The sequence below is a fragment of the Protomyctophum parallelum genome (genome assembly GCF_964188405.1).
Source record: "Protomyctophum parallelum genome assembly, chromosome: 11".
NCBI classification, from domain to species: domain Eukaryota; kingdom Metazoa; phylum Chordata; class Actinopteri; order Myctophiformes; family Myctophidae; genus Protomyctophum; species Protomyctophum parallelum.
The window spans coordinates 45,264,400-45,289,331 of record NC_139707.1 but is presented as its reverse complement, the minus strand read 5'-3'; the positions used below and the strand labels follow the sequence as shown (position 1 = coordinate 45,289,331).

General features: G+C 42.1%; 1 protein-coding gene across 1 annotated transcript in view; it reads right to left on the bottom strand.

The window, feature by feature from the left end:
* Positions 1-24,932, bottom strand: part of LOC310867033 (low-density lipoprotein receptor-related protein 1B-like) — a gene marked incomplete at its 5' end in the record, with an annotated part of 569,593 nt that overhangs the window by 327,197 nt on the left and 217,464 nt on the right. Inside the window, 3 exon segments of the mRNA XM_083776826.1 lie at positions 5,630-5,812; positions 11,654-11,824; positions 13,150-13,230. Coding sequence (XP_083632952.1) covers positions 5,630-5,812; positions 11,654-11,824; positions 13,150-13,230 — 435 coding nt within the window.

Sequence of the window (24,932 nt, the reverse complement as noted above, 5' to 3'; positions counted from 1 at the left end):
GTCTACTGTACATAACATGTCTACATCTAAATATGTCATATTTTAGCTTTTGCATAAGCCTGCAAGGTCGCAAGTGCTACGGCAACTACTATGGTGGAGTCTGAAGAGTCTCAACACACATGTAGCCTACTGTACTGTACAGTACAAGGCCTGGAAATCAATACAGTAGCTTCACTGTGCATGCTGTACTGTATGTCACACTTTGCCTATAGTGTGAAGGTAGTATGAGCCAAAATTGCCACTGAACCAGCTCTCAGATACTAAAAATGGCAAAATACCAAAAAATAGCAAGCAGTCTTTTTCTATGCAAAAACAATCCGTTTTTAATGACATTTTGAGTGTCCACGTGAAATGGTTGTTATTGGCAGCACCTGTCCGTTTATCTCTGGCACAACCACAAACGTCCAACACACATACAATGAATTACTCACCTAATGGTTCCATGTTTAATTCCAGTGTGTGTAACCTGCATTGTTTAAGTGACAGTTTTCATATTGTAAACATGGTCGCTAACGTGCTTTAGCGACAACCACTTTGACAGCTCGTAGCTTGTTTACAAGTGAAATGGACTTCCTGTGCAGAAACTGCCTCATCAAAATAAGAGCCACTTGTAATGATTATAGTCAACACTAGTTTTATTTCTAAGTCTTCTTACAGGACGTTAACATCTCATTTGAGTTCCTTTTGAATGCCTGTCAGCATTCTCTAAAGCTGCACAAATGCGCCTCCATACCTTTGATCTACGTTTTGATGACACATGTGCACTGGCGCACCACTTGTGCTTTAATTATATTATGAGACCATAATATAATTAAAGATAAGTGTCTATATAGAAAAATCAAGTTGGTGTGTTGTTCCCCACACACAAACGCAGTTAGTATTCTCCCTACCCTGGAGCCAATTAGCAATCAATCATCAATCATACAATATAGTGTCAAACAAATACCACTCCAAGATAAAATAACACAGGAAACCCATTGTAGTGTGATAAATACAGTCAGTTCAATACAGTTCCTAACTTGCATTATTCTCCTAGCATACAGTAGGCTAGCCGCCATATACTAAGGTCTGGATGCTTGGATTGGTGCCCCAAAATGTTTTCATTTTCAATGACATCCAGCGTTTCATTTATGCATTTTATTTTCTTATTTCCCATGTGTGGTCGCGCCCCCCCATGTATAATGTAATGCATAAGAGTTAATCTCACAGTAAAAGAGGGTAATTGCACTGGCTCTGTAGAACAGTGGGCATACAGTACAGTACAGTACAAAATAAAAGTTTGGTGCCTGAAATTCACAAGTACATACTGTAGCAGCCAAGTGTAATATACAGTACCCATGCCATCACATTTGGCATTTGAGAAAATGTTTCTTAGTTGCAGAATCGCTCTCTTAATCCATTCTGGTCGGGAGAACCCCTTTTGGTGTTTTAAGCATTTTGTTCTACTTTAGCTATTGAAAAATAGCAGATCTACAAGCTCATAGCGTGCCACCGAGTGGCGCGCTACAAGCTTGTAGGTCTGCTATTTTGGGAAAAAAAGAATGTGGTGCAAATCTTTGAATACATATTTCAGAGCGAAAATTTTTAACTAAAATATTGGCTTCTGGGGGGTCCCTGGAACTACCTATATTGAGATGGGGGGTCCGTGGCCCAATAGAGATAATTCTGGGGGTCCATGACTTGAAAAAGGTTGAGCACTGACTGACATAGAAACATGGGTTTTTCAGAAAAAAGTTAGGATTTAGAAGCCTTTTTTTAATTGACCTCAGTCCAAAATGGGTTAAAATAAACATGGGATGAGTAATAAAAGCAAAAGAGGGAAAATAAATAAATAATTATAATTCTAATGAAATGCCAATTTCCTTTTTCCTGGGGATAGCCTCCATCAACAAACAAACAGCATATCTCAGCATTGTGGCTAAATGCTCCACTTGATGTGTGAAATTCTACCGGAGGAGATAAATACCGCCTTCCTTCCCCTGATGGCTGCCCACCGGGGTAATGTGAAATCCCCCCCACCGTACCGTACCGTACGGTACGCGGTGGAATAAAGAGGAGGCAGGTGGAAGCAGTGAAGGGGATGGAATTGGGAGGTAAACAAGTGCCACTATCCCATTCTGACCTGAGATCAGATTCATACGAGGTTTCCGCCGGACACACACTGGTCTGATGAACCCATTCTGACCTGAGATCAGATTCTAAAAATGTCAGTCGCTCTTCGATTTTTCAAAAATAGCAGACCTACAAGCTCGTATCGCGCCACTCGGTGGCGCGATATGAGCTTGTAGATCTGCTATTTTTAAATAGCTAAAGCATAACATGATGCCGACACCAAAATGGGTGCCCGGTCAGAATGGGCTATGCCAGGGCGTTCGTTTCATTGCAAATGCAGCCTGCATGCCAGGTGAGGCTTGGATCGCAGCACATCCCAATTGACAGGCTTTTTTTTCCATCAAAGCTGATGTGTTGGCTTAGTGAATCCCCCACTGGTTTATACCTATACCTGGTGTTGGAACAGTGCAAACCCAACAAAATGCTTGTGTGAGGCTTCGGAGGCGGCCATGGGGAAAAGCATGGGAATCCTGTGAAATAGCTAAAGTATAACATAATGCTTAGTTAAAACACCAAAAGGGGTTCCCGTCCAGGATGGATTCAAACCGAAAAAGCATCTGTGTCGTTTTAGATTGTAGGCTTGGCTATTAAAAAAATAGCAACCATACAAGCTTAGCTCACACGTTGCAAGCTTGTATTTGCTATTTTTGAACATTTTGGGTGGGGAATCTAATCTTCTGGGGGTCCCTGGCACAAAAACTTTTCAGATGGGGGGTCTAATCCCATTAGCAAATGCATTATTGACTATTTTTGATACAGAGGCAGTCATGGTAATTTAATCCAAAATGAGTTAATAGCACAAGCAGACTCTTCACATAACTATAATGAGCATGTCTGAAATAAATGTCAATAATAAATGTAAAATATTAAATAATTGCTTAAACATGTAGCTAGGTGTAATGTTAGTCAAGCCCGTTTTCTCAATTCGCTGTTTTCTGTCTCCAAAACTCGTGGGTCAAACTGAACAACCGATATGTCAATTTTCTCGTTGGTCAAACTGAACAACCAATATGACAAATTTGAAGCTCCCCTGCTTTCATAGGACATGAAAAAACAAAATAAATTAAAAAACAGTCTTGTCAAAACTTGACTATTGTAACTCCCTCCTTACTGGCCTACCAGCATGTGCACTTAAGCCTCTCCAACTGATCCAACATGCAGCAGCTCGCTTGGTCTTCAACCAGCCAAAATTCTCACATGTCTCCCCCCTGCTCCGCTCCCTCCACTGGCTCCCGGTCGCTGCCCGCACAGAATACAAAACTCTGATGCTGGCATTCAAAGCAACCAAAAGGCATGGCTCCCACATATCTTGCAAGTATGATTGCACCCTACAAACCCTCCCGCGCACTCAGATCAGCCAACGCAGGGAAGCTGGAAGTACCCTCACTAAAAACGCTCCACACGTCCCAAACTCTTCTCCCTTCTGGCTCCAAAACAGTGGAATGCACTTCCCGTTGCAGTCAGAACTGCAGCATCACTCCCAATCGTCCGCCGTAGTCTGAAAACCCACCTTTTCAGACTCCATCATGGCCCATAGCACTTACCCCCACCCCCTTAGATAGCATTTCTGTAGACTTAGATAGCATTTGATACATTCTTATATAGCATGTTATGTAGACAGCACTATGATGTTGTATAACATTGTATGTAGTCATAGCCCGTCATAGTACATATGTATAGCATAGTATAGTATACATGTATAGTTTATATGTATAGTTGCATTATATAGATATTCCACTGTTACGTTCTTAGCATGATAAATGCTTTTGATATATGTGATGTATTCCCATGCTTTTTTGTTGTTGATTAAGAGCTTCTGTTAATGATGGTACCACTATGCAAAAGGCAACCCATAGTCGTTCATAATAATCCCTCACAAGGCAACCTATTCGTTGGCTTTCTGTAAACAAGCACAATTTTCTGTGTTAAATACACAATAAAGATCCATCTAATCGAACAATATAACTCACTATCTGGGAGCGCAAAATCAATTTGCCGCTTGTAAAATATGGTAAGTAACGGGAGCTCGGTACGTTTATACATTTTTCCCCCAAATTAATTTGTTTTGATTAATTTGACGCGTCAGCTCGCAATGCAACAACAATGGAGGAGGGGGGGCCAATCAAACAGCAGTGTGCATTGATTAACCCATTCTGACCGGGCGGGCACCCATTTTGGTGTCGGCATCATGTTATGCTTTAGCTATTGAAAAATAGCAGATCTACAAGCTCATATCGCGCCACCGAGTGGCGCGATACGAGCTTGTAGGTCTGCTATTTTTGAAAAATCGAAGAACGACTGACATTTTTTTAGAATCTGATCTCAGGTCAGAAGGGGTTCATCAGACCAGTGTGTGTCCCAGTGGAAACCTCGTATGGATCTGATCTCAGGTCAGAATGGGTTAACTACAGCAGGTTGCAGCGATAAGCGTTCATTTAGACTCGTTGCCTACGGTTTTCATCACCCCAAATGCATCATCTAGCAACATTTCTCCACACGCCTAATATATATGTAAATGTTCCAATATGTTGTACTTTTACCATTACTCTACAAGCTCAAAATACATCGTGGCTACCCATTTTGAGGCTGTAGATAGTTTGTTTTTTGGATATAGTTATGTCATATATCATATCATATGATATAGTTATGATATAGTTATAGATATATGTGACCAGAGACTGCCATCGCGCAAACTCCAGCTTTTTCACCAGAGGAGAAAAACCTTTTTTTTTTTTTCTTCTTTTTTTAATGAGTTAATAGCACAGGCAGACTCTTCACATACTAGAGCATGTCTGGAATAAGTGTCAGAGCTGAAATTGACATGTACATATGAAATAAATTCTTAAACATGCAGCTAGGTGTAATGTTAGAGTCCACAGAAGACATGCAAATATGAAATAAATGCTTAAACATGTAGCTAGGTGTAATGTTAGAGTCCACAGAAGACATGTAAATTTACCATATCTCCAAAACGGGTGGGTCAAACTGAACAACCAATGTCAATTTGAAGCTATGATTCCCTAGCCTGGTTAATAAACCAGACTAATATCGCACGGACTGCGGGATATTAGTCTGGGGAGGCTCAGCTTGGATTTCATTTCCAGGGGGGGGCGGGTTGAAACATTTTCTCTTTGACGCAATTGGTCAGAGCTACTGTCAGTCAAAGGTCTCAAGCGTTGAAAGTCACTGTACCAAAGCCCGCCCATATTGCATACCGTGTCCCGATTGGCCGCCCCGTTTCTCTGGTGTAGGAAATGGGCGTACAATTGAGCCTCTCCAGGCCGTAATCCGCCGGCAGGCAATTTTTTTTTTTTTGCCAACGGCTGATTCGGTCTGGTTTATTAACCAGGCTAACGATTCCCTGCTATGACATATGACATGAGAAAAAAAAAATCCAATGGCAGTCCCTCAGTCAAATTTAGTCACGTCCGTTTCCAGCCAAACAGCAACGATATGCATTTTCGCCAATGAATGAATAAATTAATTGATTCAATCAACCAACCAACCAAACCGATACCTGTATCTTTGCAGGTGAACTTGGCCTTGGGGTCGCACATCCTCTTGGTGCCCTCGCAGCCCGCCTCGTCGCCCCCGTCCTCGCAGTCCTTGTCCCCGTCGCACCTCCACCGCTCTGGGATGCAGGTTCCGTCCGTGAGGCAGTGGAACTCCTCCCCGCTGCACTCGATGACGGAGGGCAGCCCTGGAACGCAAGGACATTTTTTAAGGCTCATACATACTGTACAGTTTTTGGTGATCGCTTATCACCGCGGTGTAGTTTTTAACCCATTCTGACCTGAGATCAGATTCATACGAGGTTTCCGCCGGACACATGCACTGGTCTGATGAACCCATTCTGACCTGAGATCAGATTCTAAAAAAAATGTCAGTCGTTCTTCGATTTTTTTTCAAAAATAGCAGACCTACAAGCTCGTATCGCGCCACTCGGTGGCGCGATATGAGCTTGTAGATCTGCTATTTTTAAATAGCTAAAGCACGACATGATGCTCAACACCGAAATGGGTTCCCGTTCAGAATGGGTTTTAAAGGGTTGGAAAACTACACCAGTACGTCAGTCGCGGTGATGATCAGCTATCACCGCGGACACACAGACCCATCTCTCTGTTTTTTACTATCAGACAAGTATTTTCACTACAGGCTAAGGTGGGGTCTGAAGAGCTGAGTTCTGACTACGGCGGAAGATCGGGAGTTGAGTCTGAAGTTGTAATTGACCTTTAGCTAAGAACCGGCCTCTCCCACTTAACACACTCCCACTTGGACACCTTCCAGCCAGGCTCATTCATTCCAATGTAAATATCATGGATTTTACACTGATTCACTGATTGGTCTAGAAGTTGGGCAAACCACAGGGAGGCGGGGTCAATCCTTATAAGGACATCACCGCGAGTATGATGGCCTCGACTCTTATCACCGTTTTAGGTGATAAGCTATCACCTAAAGCGGTGATAACCTATCACCAAAAACTGGAGTATGTATAAGCCTTAACGGAGACGTCACAGGTGCTCTGGCACGCGGCTGACGAAGCTGCACGCACGCTGTCGGGGCTGAAAACTCCTATCTCCATATTCTAACATTTCCGTGTTTTTTCCGTAAATCAACGCCATACTTCATCATACTGTATAGCTGTTTGGAGCGTGTAGATGTGTTATAATACTTTTGCTATACTTTCAAATTTGAACAACAGTGGACATAGTTATGAGGTCTCCCCCCCCCGACAGAGACGAACATGTGTAATATATCACGACCTCGATACCGCCATGCCAAGTGGTTCCCAGCCAGTGTTGTTTTTGGCAGCAAATTTCTATTTTAGTTTTAGTCGTTAAGTCGCTAAGTTTTGCATGCTGAAAATAGCAGATCTACAATCTCGTTGCGAGATTGTAGATCTGCTATTTTCAGCATGCAACCCAGCATAAAACTGGATCTCTTGTCCACTAGTCCCTTCCTAACATTTTAGTCTAGTTTTTATTTGGCGGAATTGTCAGTATATTTAGTCTTAGTTTTAGTCATCATAGATTCATTTTTATTTCGTTTTAGTCAGTTTTTCGTCTTAGTTTTTAGTCGACGAAAACACCACTGTTCCCAACCTTGTATTCTTTGTAGACCCCCTGGCCACACGTTACCATTTGTGACTATTAGCGACACAATATTGAATGGCAGCTCCAAAAGTAGGGATGCCAGGTTGAAAGTGCTTTTTTTTATTATTCTTACAATGGCATTAGTGTGCCTCACAATGATACTTTTGCCATGTCAAAGTTATAGGATAATATATTCTCTATGAGAAGAGTGTGGAAATCAGATGGGATTTGCAATTCATCTAACGTGTCAGAGGGAGAGAATGTATTATTAGTCACTATGACACAGAATCATTTCTGGCACTTTGTTCTTCAGAAGTTATTACGAATAAACCAAATCCATTTCTTCTGCGTCATTGTACTGTTTAAAACTGCAGTGCGGAAATCAGGCATGATGAGACAGAAATAGGCTAAATAAATAGATTTGTTTTAATCTATTTAGACCTGCAGGCCGATTCTAAAAAATGCCTTTGAAATCCTACATACACTTTCTGGCAAAAGAAAGAAAGAAAGAAAATGAATTATGTTGCTGCATATCGTCTCGTGTCGGGGGGGAAACCTCATATGCTCAAAACTGGTAATTTTCATTATTCAAATTCAAAAGCATCAAAAGTATAGCAGATCTCCAAACTCGTAACGCTGCGTGAATTGAGCTTATCGATGATGCTACTTTTGATGCTTTTGCGTGATGAAGCTGTAGCATGTAGTAGTAGGGTAGTACTAGTACTAGTACTACTAGTAGTAGTAGTTTTGGCGTTATCTAAAAAAAAAAGGCTTGTGAGAAAAGTAACTACGTAGATACTGTATGCTGTACAGGCGCAGACAAGTGGTGGGAAAGGTACTCAATTGTTTTACTTAAGTAAAAGTACCAATGCTGCAATTTAGAACGACTTCTACTACGACTAGTTGTTGAAGGGAATGACAAAATGTCACTGAACGAGATTCTGAACTGCCCACAGCCCTCCTATGAGACACGAATTGGGGAATTCTATCATGAACATTAAAGTAAGTAGCCTTGTCGAGCCATGAGGCCCATAGGGGCAGGTGCCTATCACCTGTTTCTGTAGCCATGAGGCCCATAGGGGCAGGAGCCTATCTCCTGTTTCTGTAGCCATGAGGCCCATAGGGGCAGGAGCCTATCTCCTGTTTCTGTAGCCATGAGGCCCTTAGGGCAGGAGCCTATCTCCTGTTTCTGTAGCCATGAGGCCCATAGGGCAGGAGCCTATCTCCTGTTTCTGTAGCCATGAGGCCCATAGGGGCAGGAGCCTATCTCCTGTTTCTGTAGCCATGAGGCCCATAGGGGCAGGAGCCTATCTCCTGTTTCTGTAGCGTGTGGCAGCTTGATGTACACCCCCTGGACATGACGCTAGTATGTCACAGGGACTTACCCCCAATCCAACCCTTGATGCTGAGTGTCAAGCAGGGAGGCACTGGGTCCCATTTTTACAGTCTTTGGTATGACCCGCCCGGGGATTGAACCCCGACCTCCCAGTCTCAGGGTGAACACTCTAACCACAAGGCCACTGAGCTGGCATTAGTGAGGACCGATGATATGAAGATAGGTTGAAAAGTGGTTCTTTAGGATATAAAACTATTTAAAAAAAAACTAGGAAAATGTGTGAATTATTCATCAACTCATAATTGGTGGTGTAGCACTGGTGTTGCATCTTTAATTTGGGGGTCCTTGACTCGAAAATGTTTGAGAACCACTGGTTTAAAGCAAGGGAAGCAAGCTCAGATAAACAATTACAAAGAAACACAGTCTCGTGATCCGGTGAGCTTGAAGATCGGATATTTTCTACTTTTGCGTGACATTTTACGGGGGGGTGGAGGGGAAACATGGAGATACAAGTTCTCGAACCCGACAGTAACAAAACTGTTTGATGAATAGGCTCCACATTCTAGTGACAAGCTAGCGAGCTCTGAGTAGTCTGACTCCAAGGGTTTCTGAGGCAATTACGACAGATTAAAAGATTCCATCTCTCTCTCCTATGGATGGACACGCCAGATAAGATTGGCCACGTGCAAAGCTTGAGCACTTAAGGCCATCGGAGCTGGGCTGATTAATAGTAGCATTGAAGTCATAATCGCAGTGTCTCGATGGTTGCACTGCTTTGAATTGCAAATCAAAATGACTATAAGCATGAGGTGACGTCTGATCATTGTTTTCCAGTGTTGTTTTCGTCGACTAAAACTAAGACGAAAAATGTTCGTCGACGACCTTTTTTCACTGACTAAAACTAAATAAAAACTACATAAAAACGAATCTATGATGACTAAAACTAAGACTAAATATACTGACAATTTCGTCAACAAATAAAAACTAGACTAAAATGTTAGTAAGGGACAAGTGGACAAGAGATCCAGTTTTATGCTGGGTTGCATGCTGAAAATAGCAGATCTACAATCTCACAACGCGAAAATATGTCATTACAATGACATCAAGGCCTGTCGAAACACATTTTAGTCGACTAAATCACCTGCAGATTTAGTCGACTAAAATCTTATGACATTTAGTCGACTAAAACTAGACTAACACCAATACATTCCAGGTGACTAAAATGTGACTAAGACTAAGTGAAAACTATTCAGGAGACTATGACTAAAACTAAAATAGAAATTTGCTGCCAAGGAGCTGTATTTTACAGGAGCACAATGGAGCTTCCAACGTGACAAGTCGAGCGTGTAATATAATATGGACTGGGGAAAAAACAACCATAATAATTACTAAACTTCTTTAGACTTTGTCTAGTGCATATGTCAAAGTCAGAAGTGAATCAAATCTGAATAAATAATCAAAAGAAGTGCCAGAGGTACTGCACGCTCCTCTCTCTCCAACGAGGTGTAACGGAAAGCTGCTCGTTTTAATTTAGTTTTACATTTTTTGTTTAAATCAGTGGTTCTCAAAAGTTTTAGGACCACTGATTAGACCAAATAAACCCTCCAGTATTAGACACTTATTGAACTGAACTTGAGTTACCTGGACCACTTTTTTCAGTGTACGCAGCAGCAGCAGCAGCGTCACTTTGCTCGTGCCCGTGGATGGGAAATAAGATTCAAAAGGCTATGGAAGCGTGGATGAAAGCACAGATGTGTGCAATAAAGTTGTGTCGGACCTGCCCGTGCATCCCGTCTGCTGCTGCTGGTTAAAGGACAACTTTAGTTTTTTTCAACCAAGGTTCATGTTTTAGGTTGTTATTAGAGAAACTACAAGGTGAATGTTAATTTTCTTTCAGTTGCTGCTTTCTTTCGTTTTAGGGATTTTCGCCGTTTTTGACAGGGGGGCGGGGGCATTCGAGCATGGGGCTAAATATGTATTTCTTAAAAAAGAATTATGGCGATTTATTTTTTTATTATTTACTATAGTCCTACTAGACACCAATAAATTACATCTGGCCACAAAAGATCACAGGATCTACTGAATGTGACAAACTGACATATTGAGCCTATACACACAGTAAGCCATCCCACAGTAGGCTACCTTCACATTCAGTAGATCCTGTGATCTTCTGTAGTCAGATGTAATTTCTTGGGGTTTATTAGGACTATAGTAAATAATACAAAAATAAATCGCCATAATATTGTCAAAAAATACATATTTAGCCCCATGCTCGAATGCCCCCGCCCCCCTTTCAAAAAGAGCTAAAATCCCTAAAACGAAAGAAAGCAGCAAATTAAAAAAAGAAATAACACTCATATTTTAGTTTATCTAATAACAACCTAAAACATGAACCTTGGTTGAAAAAAACTAAAGTTGTCCTTTAAAGAGCGTCATAAGCATGTGCCCTTCCTGCGCTGAAAGTAGCAGATCTACAAGTTATCTACCCGTCGCAATGCACAGCGCTTTGGGCTTGTACATCTGTGTTTTTCCCCGCAGTTAGTTGAATTATATCAATTCACAACTTTAGGATCGAACCGACGTCCGATGCAGACGCTATTTTGACCGATCCAGACACGCGTGCGTCGACGTAGTCGCATCGTTAATGTTAAAATTGATTATCGATTCATATCGATATTTTTTTGACGCTGCTGCTAAATGCCCTGCATTGTAAATTGTGACGCGTTGGGTGAGCTTGTAGATCTGCTATATTTTCCCCCCAGATAACAATAGATTAGGCATGCTGCTGGGGTTGAAGTGGTTGAGTGATAAAATCATAACGAGAAGGATATATTAATATACAAAAATAGAAACAATAACACACACATGGATGCCTATGTATTCCCTTATCTCATTTTGTGGCAGGAACCCCTTTTGGTGTTTTAAACATTGTTATAATGTAGCTATTGAAAAATAGCATATCTACAAGCTCATAGACCTACAAGCTCGCTATGAGCTTGTAGGTCTGCTATTTTTGAAAAATCGTGAAAATATTTATTTCAGAGGTCAGGCCTAAAATGGGTTATGGCCCATCCTAGTTTCTCCATAAAAGGTTAACTCGTGCGTTTCCTACCAGCGGAGGCACCTCCACACGTGGTGTTCTCGTCGCTGAAGTCCCCACAGTCGTTGTCTCCGTCGCAGGCCCAGTGGTCCGGGATGCAGCGGCCGCTGGAGCAGCGGAACTGAGCGTTGGAGCAGGAGTGGACGCAGCCGGTCTCATCGCTGCCGTCTCCACAGTCATCGTCTGCAAACGCAGACACAGACACAGACACAGACACACCGCGTCTGGAGTCAGACATTAGCCAATAACATCAAAGGTAAAAAGGTCTTCTTGACCTGAACTCAGCTTGTGTGGTATAGGTGGCCTTATACTTCAAGTGTTAAAAATAAGAAGGCATAGAATAGGCAAAACACATACAATTTGGAAATATTTTGTGGTGAAAGGGGTATTTCACGTTTACCCTTTTGGTGTTTCAAACATCATATTATAATTTCGCTGTTGAAAAATAGCAGATCTACAAGCCACCGAGTGGCGCGCTATGAACGTCGTCTGCTATTTTTGAAAAATCGTGAAAATATTTATTTCAGAAAACTGGAGGATTTAGAAGAAACCTTTTTTACATTTCAAGGTCCGGCCTAAATGGGTTAAAACACCCTTTTATTGCTCGATAAAATATTTAGATATGTCCTAATAATTTTGATCAGACGCGCTCCGAGCCTATTCAAATCCAAAACTCCATGTGTATAAACCACACCAGACTCGTTGGAAACAGAAACACACAACGTTCTGGTGGCGACATATCCTTCTTTCAATTAGTTATTTCATGCATGAATTATGGACTTGATGTCAACATTATACATTACCGAGAATTCCCCACCCCCCCATTCAAGGACTTGATGTTTCGTTCACATGAAGACGCGGAAACATAAAGACACAAATTGCCATGTCGCCAACAATATTAATCAATAAACTCACACATGTCTAACTACTAACTGACACCCCCACAGCCACAACAACTAGCCCATTTAGGCCTGACGTCGAAATAAAATAAAAGTCTTCTGGCCTGGGCCGTGGCTCAGTGGTCCAGGCACCCTGGCTGGTAATCCAGTCTGGCAGTGTGCCGCGGGTTCGACTCCCGATCCCGACGGCCTTTACTGCATGTCTCCCCCCCCCCATCTCTCTCCCCATTTCCTGTCAGCCTACTGTCTGTCCCTCCATAAAAAAATATAAAATAAAGGCGAAAGCCACAAAAACATGAAAGAATATTATATTCAAAGATTTGTGCCACATTTTCACAATTTTTCAAAAATAGCAGACCTACAAGCTCGTACGCGCCACTCGGTGGCGTGCTATGAGCTTGTAGATCTGCTATTTCTCAATAGCTAAAGCATAACATAATGCTTTAGTTAAAACACCGAAACGGGTTCCCGTCCAGAATGGGCTAGAGGAGAGCGTCCATGATCTGGGACCACCCACACATTGACAACAAACATGGGGAAGTTGTCTGTCAGTATTGTGGTTCTGATCCATAATGAATAACACAAGTGGTGAACGGAGGTTTTGTTTACCTGAATCACAGTGCCATTTCACGCTGATGCACCGGCCGTTGGTGCAGCTGAACTGGGTCAGGGGCTCACAGGTAGGAAAGGCTGCAAACGTGTAGGAGAAAAAAAGTTAAAAATCCAAAAGCAAAAAGAAAACAATCCCTTATACCCCTATCTCTCTCTCAAACAGATGCCAAACAATCATTCAAACCCAGAAGCCTAATAAGGCCTCACTCAGACCTTTCACAACAGATTGATGTATAGCGGATGCGTGAGACTTGTTTACTGATGCAAGCTCGCAATGCATTTCCAATGGGAGTCACATGGTTTGACACAACATTTTTGTTGTATGAGGGGGAGAGGGGGCAGTCGAAACACAGCCGGAAGCCGTACAAAACAAAAACGTTGTGTCAAACCATGTGACTTCCATTGGAAATGCATTGGGGCGGCCATGACACTTAACCCTTTGTTTACATCTAGCATCCAACAATGTTGTAAGCTAGATGCGAAGGTGTGAGTGAGGCCGAAGAAAGAAGCCGAGATAGGACCCCATATATATATAGCCTATATAAAGCATAACTTTTAGAATGTCCATTCCATTGGTTCAAAGACTCGATTACATTCGCAACCATGCTTTCATTGCTTTGACTGACAGGTTGACAGCTCATGCTAACATTAGCTCGCCATCACCGCTAGCTTGGCATATAGATCAACACGGCAGTATGGTAAGATAATTTAACTTTTTTTTTTTTTGCCTTTACAACTCAAAATATGCATTTGCCAACAATATGTGCCTATTTCACGTGAATGATTCATGACACAGTAATGGTTATGATTGTGTGTTAAACGTTTAAATAATAAGAGCAATTAGGCCTATACAAATTAGCGAGGTGGGGCCTTTTTGGCTCATGAGCAACGACAGTATATTGTTGAAGACTTCAGTCCTCACAGGTGACCTGGCAAAGGGGAACATATTGTTATGCTAATAAGCTATTTCAGCGTATGAAAGCAACCGTGATGAGACCTGGAGTCTGGAGTCAACGATATCGCAGGTGACAGTCATATACAGTAATTAGTAAACACACTTTTAATTGGAAGCGGGGTTTTCATCTCGTAGCAGTCAAGTCATGTCTGAAACAAAACAACAAGATAACTCCCTCAAGCCGTGCCAGTCTCATTGGCCTTCTTGATATCCTGCCTGCCTGTATTGGTTAGGTGTGTTGATGCCGTCAAAAGTTTATATTCCAACTTAATGAGCTGTGCCTCGATGAGAATACCGTAGCAAGATTAAACTTTTCATCACATGAAGCAAGTGCTGTGTACGCTATACAATAATACCCTGAAGAAGGCAACCTGTTTGCCGAAAAACGTTGGAATAATAAAGTTATTGACTACCTCTTTCCTTTCTCAGTCATAGTTGTATCTCCTGCGGTCAACACCTCCCCACTACGGGTGTGCACTCCTACCTTTTTGTTTGTTCAAATACAATAATAAACCAACATAAAAATTAATCAAATACCAGGATACACAGAAGAGTATAATAACTGGTGGTGATGGGAGTATAAAAATATGTCGCGTCCACATATAAATAAATAGGCTCAACCCAGTTTGGGCGGGATCCCCTTTTGGTGTTTTAAACATTATGTTACACTTTAGCGATTGAAAAATAGCAGATCTACAAGCTCATAGTGCGCCACCGAGTGGCGCGCTATGAGCTTGTAGGTCTGCTATTTTTTAAAAGTCGTGAATTTTTGAATATATATTTCAGAGCGAACATGTTTAACTAAAATATTGGCTTCTGGGGGGGGGTCCCTGGAACTACATATTTTGAGAGGGGGGTCCGTGGCCCAATAGAGATCATTCTGGGGGTCCTTGACATGAAAAAGGTTGAGCACCAACTGACATAGAAACATGTTTTTTTTCTGAAGAATGTTAGGATTTTGAAGCCTTTTTTTAAATCGACCTCAGTCCAAAATGGGTTAAGGGGTCAAAAGAGCTGAGATATGTAGCTGGGAGCAAAGATAGAATATTGACAGTACAGTAGCCATGTTAAATTAATGTGGGGAGATTGAGCTCAATACATGGAGGAGTAAGAAAGATAAACCCTTATTTTTCTCTGAACAACTGAGTGAGTCAGCTACACAAATTGGCACAAAGCAGCTTATATCAACACTTAGACTTGTAGAACAGATATTTTCGCTGGAGAAAATAGTAACTTTATAAATTGTAACTCGTTACAACTACGCGCCTGATGACTAAAAGGTCGCGGGGGGGGGGGGGGGGGGGTGAAAGAATTGTTTGTTATGGTGGCTTGCTGTATACAGTATTTAAAGGAGCATTCAGTGCATGGTTTGGGTGATTTTGAAAAAATGGTCTGCCCCGGTAACAAGATGTGAACATGCACACACTACAGTGTGGGGGGGGGGCAACAGGCCAACAGCACACACACCAAGGCCCGCCCCCGCTTGATCATGATTGGCGGAAGGCCCCGTTCTATCATGATTGGATGAAGGCTGGGCCACCTAGCCAAAAACTAAACCTAAGCTTTTTTGACCCGCATGGGTTAACTGGGGACAGGGACGAACTCCTTATATGGTCAGCACACTCTATAGTAGAGAGGATTATCACAACAAAGAAATAGTGAAAATTGAATTAAGTGAAATCACTGAATATACCTTTAACATAAATATAAACAAGACCACTAGTCTTAGATCAGACAGCCTCAACCTTCTTGACAACAAAGGTTAAGAACTTAATGTCATAGTCAACAGTGATATACAGTTATACACATAATAGTAGCCTACACATCTAGAGTCAGGTCTAATAATGCACCCAACGCAACCTAGAATTATGATGATTAGCAGCTGCACGTTCAAGATAATTATCTGTACTTTCATTCATTTTTAATCAAGGGGCTTAATGAGGCATTCATCTGTAAGTAATTAGCTTGTAGTTCTGCTATTTTTGAAAAATCGACTGACATAGAAACATAGCTTTTTCAGAAAACGGATTCAGGATTTAGAAGACAATTTTATAGAATCTGACCTCAGGTCAGAATGGGTTAATGGGTCAAAGACATGTTTTTCCAGTCCAATCGCCATACTACTTGATGCGTAGAGTGTAGACATAGCGGGTGGATTTACAGTAAGGCAAATAAGTTTACACGTACAGTGTAGTAAACATCATGCTACTGTATACGCTCTTTGGCCACCAACAAACTCCTATCTAAAAGTGTCAAAACCTCTGATACTCCTGTGACAAAACAGCTTATAGTTGAACTCACAAACTATAGCAGTCCTTTCTCATCTACGTAGTATCGAAGGATAATAAACACATTGACACAGCATAATGTTACAATTATCCCATTCTGTACGGGAACCCCCTTTTGGTGTTAGCATTATGACATGCTTTAGCTATTGAAAAATAGCAGATCTACAAGCCCGTAGCGCGCCACCGAGTGGCGCGCTACGAGCTTGTAGGTCTGCTATTTTTCGGAAAAATCGAAGAACGACTGACATAGAAACATAGCTTTTGTCAGAAAACTGTCAGGATGTAGAAGACATTTATAGAATCTGATCTCAGATCAGAACGGGTTATACAAGGACGACTTGAATAACGGTCGTTTCCACACTGATGCATTGTGACATTACAGCAGCTCCCAATTATGACGAGCACATGCTTGAATGATTTATTGATATCCGTATATACTGTAGGCCAGGCTTTATTTGAGTAGCGTCCAGGAAGTTGATTGCTTGCATGCCGAGCAGGGGGTGCAGTTATGGTTTAGACTTCACTTCACTTTTCACTTTCAATTGTTTTAATTTTGGTCTTCAGTTCATGTACAGAATGAAACAGTATATGCATAAAGACACATTTATATGGGGGTGCATACTTAGTTTAGACTAGTCGACTGTTTAGACTAGTCATTGGTTAGACCAGTCATTAGTCCTACAACTATAACCCCGGACTAATTCCCTGTCTGAAAAGCGTCCACCTCCCTCTCAAACCCTCACCCTAAACCTAACCTCCCACGGGGCAGCACACCTAAACCTAACCTTAACCCATGTCTAACCAATGACTAGTCTAAACTAAGTATGCACCCCACCCTAACCTCCCACGGGGCAGCACACCTAAACCTAACCTTAACCCATGTCTAACCAATGACTAGTCTAAACTAAGTATGCACCCCACTATTTCATTCTGTACATGATAGACAGTACTTGGGTTTAGACTAGTCATTGGTTTGACCAGTCATTAGTCCTACAACTACAACCTATCTCCCTCACCCTAAACATAACCTCCCACAGGGCAGCACACCTAAACCTAACCTTAACCCATGTCTAACCAATGACTAGTCTAAACTAAGTATGCACCCCTAACCTCCCACGGGGCAGCACACCTAAACCTAACCTTAACCCATGTCTAACCAATGACTAGTCTAAACCTAACCTCCCACGGGGCAGTACACCTAAACCTAACCTTAACCCATGTCTAACCAATGACTAGTATAGACTAAGTAAGCAACCCCCGAGCAGCATGTGATGCACTTCCTTTTCTTTCTCAAGTAGACACGTGACACTCGATCTTTGCTTACAATAAATGCGCTATTTTTGAGTGAAATTACGTATTTTTTTTAGCTCCATTACTTCTACTATGCCAACATTACCATTATTGATATATTATCATATTAGCATGCCTATATACTGTATATCGTATGCCGTAGTATGTGTATGAGACTGGCCTCTGTGCCGTGCAGGGACCTTTTCTTTTCCCCTGCTGTTGGATGTTCACAATAAACATTGTCTTGTGCGTTCAGCCCGAGTGGATGTGTCATTTTTCCCACGACAAAAGGCCAAGTTCAGCGCGGCTGATAGACGGCCATAACTCTTAGCACCAGGAGCGGAGTGAAGATTTAGTAGTGTACTACAGTACTAAACCGCCACTGCTCTTCTTGGACACAGGGGTTTTGTTTGGCTTGCGATATGACAACAGCGCTGCTCAGGCATCGCAGTCTTTTGTTTTGTTTTTTTCTCCAGTGCATCACAGCGATAGAGCATTCTGTAGCTTGGTATCATTGCAGTGGTGGGAAAAAAGTACTCAATTTTTTTGACCTGAGATCAGATTCATACGAGGTTTCCACTGGACAACACACTGGTCTGATTAACCCATTCTGACCTGATTTTTCAAAAAAATAGCAGACCTACAAGCTCGTAGTGCGCCACTCGGTGGTGCGCTATGAGCTTGTAGATCTGCTATTTTTCAATAGCTAAAGCATAACATGATGCTAACACCAAAATGGGTTACCATTTAGAATGGGTTAAGTAAAAGTACCAATACTGCAATTTAGAACTACTCCGTTACAAGTAAAAGTACGGAATTGAAAATGTACAAAATGTAATTGCAGAATGTCCCATTTCACATGTTCAAAATGTGTACAAAATCTATTGAAAATAGCAGATCTGCAAGCTCACAATGCGTCGAGTTGCGTCGCACTGTGAGCTTGTAGATCGGCTATTTTCAAATGGCCGAAATGTATAGGGTTGAAGTGGTTAATGTATGTTTTCTAATCAAAAGAAAAATTAAATTATAATAAATTGGCTCTGAGATGTAGTACTTAAGTACAGTACTTAAGTAAAAGTACTTAGTTATTTTCCATCACTGTATCATTGTCACACTGTACAGACGCCTTGCTATGAGCTTGTAGATCTGCTATTTTTCAATAGCTAAAGCATAACAGTTAAAACACCAAAAGGGGTTCCCGCCCCAAAATGGGTTAATTCCAAGGACCCTCTGGTTTGATATGCATTATAGACCACGGACCTGCATTTGGTCAATTATTGTATTTTATATATTTAAAAAAACATTTCCAAGGGAAATCTCTGCTACATCCTGTTGGCTGCGCCGGGCGGCCTTATTGGCCTAGAGCAGGGGGGCAGTCAGCCAGATATTTCGTGAAGCCTCATTTGAAATCGGTAGTTCATATAATGGCCTGTTGTGGCGCTGGACTGGACCCAAAAAGCCCCATAGCTCCATAGAGGCCCATGTATTTTGGCCCAACTTCACCTAGACTGTATTACCTTAATAAACATGGTCATGAATACTTTCTTCTTCCAGTCACTAGTTTAAAGTCTCATTTCTAATGTCATAATATTCTTTTTGGAAAATTATGGTCCCATTAATTAAAATAATGACCATAAAGTCGCGTATGTTCTGAGGGGCGTGGCTACCGTTACCGTCTATGATCGGGATTCCCCTCCCACTCAAGAGTCTACTCCTCCCACTCGAGTCAAAATAAAAACCAACGGAGAAGAAGGGGGGAAGTCCCGCCTCGTTGTCTGGGCAGCCAATGGCCAGCTGGACCCAAACGGAGCCAGCCAATGGCCAGCTGGTACCAAACGGATCTAGAAAGATGGCGACTTACATCAGGAATTAGCATATTATTACAGGCTTCATTTTACGTTCATGTTAGACCCGGCGAACGCTTTGTCCATATTTTTTACAGTCTATGGCCTAGAGTCGATACGGGTGGCGCCATGACGAGTCCTGACCAATGACCAGGCAGGTACTAAGGAAGCAGGCGAGTCCTGACCAATGAGAAGTCAGCCGGTTCAGTTTGTAACAGCAGGAGAAGACCAAGAATAACTGCCCCAAAAGACAGAACGTCGGTTCTGGCGGGCTCCAGGCAAAAGACTGGTCAATGAGAGCAGACCTTGACAAACATGTACGCTTCGCCAGCATTGACCATCACCATCATCACACTGAGACCCCGACATCGTCCTGGGGTCATCGACCGAGAAGTGAGTCCTGTTTGTCGAATTGACTGTCCCATGGGAGCAAAACATCCAGGAAGCGTCCATCCATCCATCCACCCACCCGCTTATCCGTAGTCGGGTCGCGGGGGCAACAGCTCCACCAGAGTGCTCCAGACTTCCCTCTCCAGAGCAACATTAGAGACTTCCTCCTGGGGGATTCCGAGACGTTCCAAGGCCAGTGAGTCGATGTGTTTCCTCCAACTGCGCCTTGGTCTGGCCCGGGGTCTCCTCCCAGTGGGACGTGATCCTTGGTCTGCCCCGCGGGGGTCTCCTCCCAGTGGGACGTGATCCTCGGTCTGCCCCGGGGTCTCCTCCCAGTGGGCCGTGCGTTGAGGACCTCCCTAGGGAGGCGCCCGAGAGGCATCCTAACCAGATGCCAGAACCACCTCAGCTGGCTCCTTTCCAGGCGAAAGAGCAGCGGTTCTACTCCGAGTCTCTCTCATGTGACTGAACTTCTCACCCTATCTCTAAGGGAGACGCCAGCCACGCGTCGAAGAAAACTCATTTTGGCTGCTTGTATCCAGAAAGCGTACGAGAGGAAAAAAGGCCCGGTATTGCTGGTTCTGTGGCAGAATGCCAAGAGAAAGGCTGGAGAGCAACAGCCTAGCCAATGGAAGTTGGCTGTCGCGGCTCTGTTGGCCTCTCACCAACCACTTCGGCTTCACGGCAAGCAAAGGTCAAGAAGGTCTTAAAGGATCTCTCAGAAGAAGCGGAAAAAAGGACGTTTCTGCCTCTGAGTTGGGGAAATTGAGCAGAGAGATGTCCCTGACCGATGTCCCACCATTCTGAGATGTTCTTGTGATTAACTAAAATCCTCTGGCAGTCCCTGCCGCAAAATATTTTGAGATGGGGGTCCTTGACGTGAAAAAGTTTGAGAACCACTGACAAACAATATTCTACAAAGACATTTGTAGAATTGGCCCCATGTCTTAAAGGACAACTTTAGTTTTTTTCAACCAAGGTTCATGTTTTAGGTTGTTATTAGAGAAACTAAAAGGTGAGTGTTCATTTTCTTTCATTTGCTGCTTTCTTTCGTTTTAGAGATTTTAGCAGTTTTTGACAGGGGGGCGGGGGCATTCGAGCATGGGGCTAAATATGTATTTTTTAACACAATTTTATGGTGATTTATTTTTTTATGGTTTACTATAGTCCTAATAAACGCCAGGAAATTACATCTGGCCACAAAAGATCACGGGATCTATTGAATGTGACAAACTGACATATTGAGCTACACACAGTATAAGCCTTCCCCCAGTAGGCTACCTTCACATTCAGTAGATCCTGTGATCTTCTGTGGCCAGATGTAATTTCCTGGCGTTTATTAGGACTATAGTAAACCATAAAAAAAGAAATCACCATAAAATTGTGTTAAAAAATGCATATTTAGCCCCATGCTCGAATGCCCCCGCCCCCCTGTCAAAAACAGCTAAAACCCCTAAAACAAAAGAAAGCAGCAAATGAAAAAAAAGATTAACACTCATCTTTTACTTTATCTAATAACAAACTAAAACATGAACCTTGGTTGAAAAAAACTAAAGTTGTCCTTTAATAATGAGTTAAAAAAGTTATACCAATAAAGAACTTAAAGTACACTATGTTAGTTCCATTGTCTCGCGCTTGTATCACGGCATCATGCAACGTGCATGTCAAAATGAATTGGAATAAAAAAACAAAGTATGTACGGGGTCTGGATCGCATCTTGGTGAACTCTTGCAGTGTGTGATCCCTGGTCGGCGATCAATCGTTCAGTGTGAAAGCCACAAAGATTTAATGACAGCCACTTCAATAAAATCCTTCCTGCAGTGTGAAATGCACAACGATCCGATGACTCGCCGGCAACTTTAAAACTCCCTACAGCTTCTGGGAGGAGGTAACATATTTTCAGATGGGGGGTCGGCGGCCAATTTCATATAATTCTGGGGGTCCCTGACATGAAATATTGAAAACCACTGACATAGAAACATAGGTTTTTCAGGAAACTCTCAGGATGTAGAAGACATTTGTCCTCGTGGTCTAAATGTGTTCAGAACCACTGAACTATACGGCAGCGCGCCGTGAGCAACGTTTGGCCCAAATGTTCACGAGGCACAGCCTCTTCCTGGTGCCTGTAAACGCCTGCACCAATCACGTGTCTCCACCACTTGATCTCTACTAGACCCCGTTGAAAGAGAGAGAGTTATGGCTCTCTTTGATCTGGCAGCTCCGCGACCGTAATGGTGTTTGATCTGTTTTATGATTTATTTTGTTTTATGTTATCTTAGAGCGGGTCCTCTTGTCATAATTCATGCTGTTATGCAATGATGTCCAATGAATTCTGAATAAATTGTGAGTGCTTCATATACCCAATTATGAGGATTCAATGTTTGGAACTATACGGGTCGTGTTTGGAACTATATAAGTATTCTCGTTGCCGTTATATCTGAGCACATATTGAATAAGTTCCAAAAAAATATCTACTTGGTAAAATGATAAAACTAAATAAAATGAAAAGAATAACAACAAGGACATCATAAGAGCTTAAATGTCCCTGAGCTTGTAGATCAGCATTTTATTTCTAATATTGTTGAATCTTGTTCCTAATGTAAACTAAACAACAGCAACAACAACAACAACAACAAACAAACTAATATAAAAAATAAAAAATAAAACCTAAAGACTCTAATGACCTTTGGTATGTGATATGAGTGTGTCTTGGATGTCTGAGGCCTCTCATAAGATGAAACGCATGATGTATAAATCAGATAACTAGGGATAAGACTCTTTGAAGAGAGACACACTGAAGGAAGCCTTCCGTGTGAAGAGAAACTCTGTGCCGACTGCGCTGATATTAACCACTTAAAACACTGTGGGGATAGCCTTCGCAAGGAAAATAGCATATTATATCAACATGCTCACAACACTGCGAATGGTGACCTTGTTAGCTTTTGGCACAATAACACAATAACAGAAAGGTAAACTAGAACAGAACCCTGAGGGACTGAGGTCGACCATATACAACCATAATATAGGCTACTGTAGGGCTTAAGTGGTTAAAACACACTTTTTAATTGACCACTTTCTTTATGCATACAATAAAGAAATATTCTCCAATCTGTATACTGTAGTAGAGTATGTTTCTATGTCAGTGGGTGCTCAACCTTTTTCACGTCAAGGACTCTCAGAATTATCTCTATTGGGCCACAGACCCCCATCTCAAAATATGTTGTTCCAGGGACCCCCCCGCCCCCCAGAAGCAAATATTTTAGTTAAATGTACTGTATATTCAAAGATTTCCACCACATTTTCACAACTTTTCAATACAATTTTCAACAGCTAAAGTGCAAACACCAAAAGGGGTTCCCGACCCCCAAAATGGGTTAAATATCCTGCATTATGTTGCAGATTATCATTGTACTCCATTACCGTTATTAATCATTAATGTACTCCGATTGAGACCTCTCACGCTGGTCCAAAGTATATCAAACTGAGTCACTATAAATATCGCTACAGTATACTGTACCGTTGTAAAAAAGCACTTGATTAATTCCAGCGTTACCCGTCAACCAAACACAGCTTTTAGTGGCATCGCTGATTATATGGAAAGCGTCACGCTCAGCAAAAAAGTCTATCTAATTCATTTAATAGTCCTATAACCCATTCTGACCGGGCACCCATTTTGGTGTTGGCATCATGTTATGCTTTAGCTATTGAAAAATAGCAGATCTACAAGCTCATATCGCGCCACCGAGTGGCGCGATACGAGCTTGTAGGTCTGCTATTTTTGAAAAATCGAAGAGCGACTGACATTTTTAGAATCTGATCTCAGGTCAGAATGGGTTCATCAGACCAGTGTGTGTCCGGCGGAAACCTCGTATGAATCTGATCTCAGGTCAGAATGGGATAATGTGCCACTCGTCCACACTAAAGGTTGTTGGCCGTCTCCAGCCTTCATCGCTTTGGCGTCATGGCTGCCCCAAAACGTTTAGTGCAGAGTGGCACATTATGGACTATTAAATTAGGTAAATAGACTTTTTTTGCTGAGGGCCGCACCCTTTCCTTTTTTATAGAAGTTGGACCTATATACTGTACCACCATAGGAGAACGCACCCGGTGGTCTCAGAGCACAGCTATAGGGGAATACCGTTCACCACAAACACATTTAGTGTCACTACCGTACTTACATCATTGATATAAATATTAATAATTCATTTAAAAGCTGCACTATGTATAATATTTCCTCTTATACCCTGGATGTGAACCCAGTTCCCTGTGCAACAACAAGTGTTGTTGTTGTTGTTGTTGAAGAGCGTATTATGTCGAAACATGTCGGTTCAATAAAGTTTTCCTCCTTTTAACATCAAGTGTGCCCGGATCTCCGCTTTGTGTGTTATCCCGATTGATCGGCCAGGAGCACCGTTTCACTATTTTTACAATTTTTATACCTGTACACCTCCTGAGCACCTTGGTTTTGCCTCCTTGCCTCTGTGTTGTTGTCGTTGTTTGTTTGTTTTTTTACCACTGAGCAAATAACCCATTCTGACCTGAGATCAGATTCATATACAAGGTTTCCACTGGACACACACTGGTCTGACGAACCCATTCTGACCTGAGATCAGATTCTAGAAAATGTCAGTCGTTCTTCGATTTTTCAAAAAATAGCAGAGCTACAAGCTCGTAGCGCGCCACTCGGTGGCGCGCTATGAGCTTGTAGATCTGCTATTTTTCAATAGCTAAAGCATAACATGATGCCGACACCAAAATGGGTTCCCGTTCAGAATGGGATAAAGCCTGCCTGCTTGCTCAGGGGAGATGAGTTGAATCTTGACTCTTCAAGTCACATTGGTCACATACCAATAATCATAATCGTGCTCATTAACACATAGGCGGACACATAGGTACATGCAGTGCCTTCGGAAAGTATTCACATTTAGCACATTTTGTTTTGTTACAGCCTCATTTCAAAATGGATTAAATTGTTTTTTTTCCCCTCATCAATCTACACACAATACCCCATAA